The sequence below is a fragment of the Nannobrachium achirus genome (assembly GCF_963921795.1).
Source record: "Nannobrachium achirus genome assembly, chromosome: 9".
NCBI lineage: Eukaryota > Metazoa > Chordata > Actinopteri > Myctophiformes > Myctophidae > Nannobrachium > Nannobrachium achirus.
The window spans coordinates 18,864,820-18,868,323 of NC_137818.1; the positions used below are offsets into that span (position 1 = coordinate 18,864,820).

General features: G+C 46.5%; 1 protein-coding gene across 1 annotated transcript in view; it reads left to right on the top strand.

Annotated features, from left to right (window-relative positions):
- The window catches only part of LOC308290692 (uncharacterized protein), a gene marked incomplete at both ends in the record, with an annotated part of 62,324 nt that overhangs the window by 52,165 nt on the left and 6,655 nt on the right, over nucleotides 1–3,504 (top strand). Inside the window, 1 exon segment of the mRNA XM_080732602.1 lies at nucleotides 640–777. Coding sequence (XP_080588728.1) covers nucleotides 640–777 — 138 coding nt within the window.

Sequence of the window (3,504 nt, forward strand, 5' to 3'; positions counted from 1 at the left end):
GAAACAAATGCTGTGAGAATGCTGCTGAAAGGTGTTGATTGTGTACAATGTAAAATATTTCATGAAAGTCAAGTCAACTGATTAAAACTCCACCAGGCTGCGCTGTGCCAACGGCTGCTGCAGAAGTTATATTGGACCTACATGCCTACATATGCCTACAAAACATTTTGCGCGCACACAGGGGCCCCTTGGAGCTTCAGTGCCCAGGGGGCCCTCTGAGGTGTTAATCCAGCCCTGGCCACCCGGGACAGTTTTTTAAGTTGCTTGATTCAGTATTTAGATTTTTGATATTCATTTTATCAGACACACTCCCTTGCAATACAAACCCATTGTAACTTCAAACTCCATTTTAACCATGATAGATTCATCGAAAACACCCGTTCTTGGTTCTGGTGACTCCTAATGTGAGGGGCCGTGTTTTTTCTTTTCTTTTTTTCTTTTTTTTCTTTAGGTGAAATATAAATTTAAAATGGTTGCTATGGATGCTATGTTAACTAATTTAGCTGGGGACCCCCTGGAACCCCACTCTGAGAACCACGGAGTAGACGTTAAAAAAACTATTTTAAAGTGGAATACCCCTTTAACTAGAATAGCCCCCAACTAACCCTTGTAACAACAACTCCTGCCTCTGTCCACTAGGAGGCAGTGTTCATGGGCAACGGGGAGCAGTACATCTGGAAGCCTCCGGAGGAGGATGACATCATCACCCTGCACCCCCCGCCACACCTGCTGGGAGACGCCGCTAAGGGGATGCCCCCTCCCCCCACCGCCAAGGAGGTGAGTGTGTGTGTGTGTGTGTGTGTGTGTGTGTGTGTGTGTGTGTGTGTGTGTGTGTGTGTGTGTGTGTGTGTGTGTGTGTGTGTGTGTGTGTGCAGGGGTGTCGCACCAAACTCTGGGCCCTGGGTACTTTAACTATTGAAAAATAGCAGATATACAAGCTCACAGCGCGGCACCGAGTGCCGCGCTGCGAGCTTGTAGATCTGCTATTTTTGAAAAATCGTGAAAGTTTGCCTTTGAATATTTTTGAAAAACCTATGTTTCTATGTCAGTGGTGCTCAAACTTTTTCATGTGAAGCACCCCCCAAAATGATATGTATTTGGCCACGGACCCCCATCTGAAAATATTTAGTTCCAGGGACCCCCAGAAGCGTGTGTCAGGCCCGGCGGCACGAGGGGGACCCCCCCCCCCCCCCCCCCCCGCGGACCCCCTCCCCCCCCCCCCCCCCCCCCCCCCCCCCGGCCCCATCAGTGAAACCGGCAAATAATCGAAAACAAAGGCGAAACATTAATTTGCATAGTGGTCGCAACCTTAAGCTCACGGGCGGCCCCATTAGCCATTGAGTCCTGCCGCCGGGGCTGGTGTGTGTGTGTGTGTATGTGTGTCAAGCAAACTACATTTTACAAACAAGCCCAAACACCCTGCAACTAACCAATATTTAACCATCAACAAACAAAGCCCTACTGTAAGTCGCTTATAATAAGCAGACATGCCAACACTGAGTGGTACTAGTGACCGAGGGTAGGGTCCCCCTCCCCTCCCCCTCCAGGCTGGTTAAGTGCGTGGTGTTTACAGATGGGGGGCGTCCGGCCCTCTTGATTGAGGCCCACAGCGTCATAACACAGGCTGCCCTGTGACCTGCCTGTCATGCAGGCGCTTCCCCAGGGGACCTGGAGGTCTGGTTACGCCGGGAGGGAGTCCTGTAGCCCTCCCCCCTCCTCCCCTCCTCCTTCCCCTCCTCACCCCAGTAGGGCTAGTAAACCAATATTCCAGGGGTCTTCAACGTTTTCAGGCCAGACACCCCTTAGTTGAGAGACAGGTGAAGCAGGGACCCCCCACAGCCTTTTCATAGATTCCATATAGTTTCATCATTTGACAGCACAATCGTCAGTGTATTTTGGATTCATGTCAATTTGTGTTTTCAGATATTTAACCATGTGAACCGTCAATACTTAATACACTTGACCTTTCACTCTGTACTTAGTCTGCTCTTTTTGCCCCCTACACCAAAGCTCTTTGGCCAAAAATAGCCGATCTACAAGCTCACAATGCCTCGCAGCGCGAGGTTTCTATCACACAATTCAATTAAATTCAAAGGAGCTTTATTGGCATGAGAAAACATACAAAAAAAACTATTTTTTTTATACATTTATTTGACGGCCCTACACCCCAGTGATGGAAAGTAACTAAGTACATTTACTCGAGTTACTGTATTGGATTTTTTGTTTTTAATTTCTTTTTTAAATTAATGCCCTGCTTCATCATACAAGAGTGTCAATAGCAAAACTAATCAGCCCTGTTCTTCTTTTTAACCCGAGCCTTGATAATTTCCTCTCTCCCACACACCGTGTCACTGCTTTATGACGTCAGCAAGTGTTGAGCAACAAATCAATGGCGACTCAGCGACAGTGAAGCTGACAACGCTTTGATAAGATAAGACCTTTTATTGATCCCGTGGGAGGAAAAATCTAATGGTGACTGTCTGGTGACTGTCGGCAAAAGAGGCACAACAGTAAAGATACAGTTACAGGGTGAGACATGCAGATGAAGCAGGGCGAAAGACATGAAACTCAGAGAACCACCGTCAGTAATGGAAAAATATACAACTGTATGTACACAGTTCAGGGGTGTGGCACCAAATTCTGGGCCCTGGGTACAAGGATTCACTGCGAGCCCCCCATGAGTAGTCTTCATGGGTGGGGGGGGGGGGGGGGGGGGGGGGGGGGGGGGGGTTAACCCATTTAGACTGGGAACGCATTATTACGCTTTATTTTGTGCTTTAACTATTGCAAAATAGCAGATATACAAGCTCACAGCGTGGCACTGCAAGCTTGTAGATTTGCTATTTTTGAAAAGAAATCAATATTTCAAATCCTTATAAGACTTTTTATGATAGTGATAACGGTTTCTATGTTAGTGGTGCTCAAACTTTTTCATGTGAAGGACCCCCCACTTTGTTCACTGTATCAAATATGAGTGAACAAAATAATTGAGTTTATTTTTGGACCGCAATTCTATAGATGAGACGATTCTAAGATGACCCAATGTTGTTCTCCATATTGAATATTACGTCCGTGACCCGAGGCATAAACGAGTGACGTCAGAACTTTGGTACTTATAATGCATCCAGGACAAAGAATTAACATAGGCAAATAGTTTTACTGAACTGTCGTTATATCCAAGCAATTAGTCTATCGAATGAGCTGAGCGACCATAGTGTGCCTCGTTATACAGCTAAATAGCTGGGAGCACAAATCTATCTGCCTATAAGGCTGTCTTTTTGCAATGTTTGTCAGTGGGAATTGAGAGGTATGTTGCTCTCTTGCAGCTTTCCGTGTGATGCGTTCCTTGCGTTTATGCGTCTATTCTATGCGCCAGGGCGCCTCCAATAGACAAAACATCTGTTTTTTCCCCCCCTCTGTCAATTCGGATGAGTCGTCGCTCCACTCTGTTCTCATTTAAATGCAATGACGCAAAACCTAAACGCGCAATAAAAGCATGTGAGC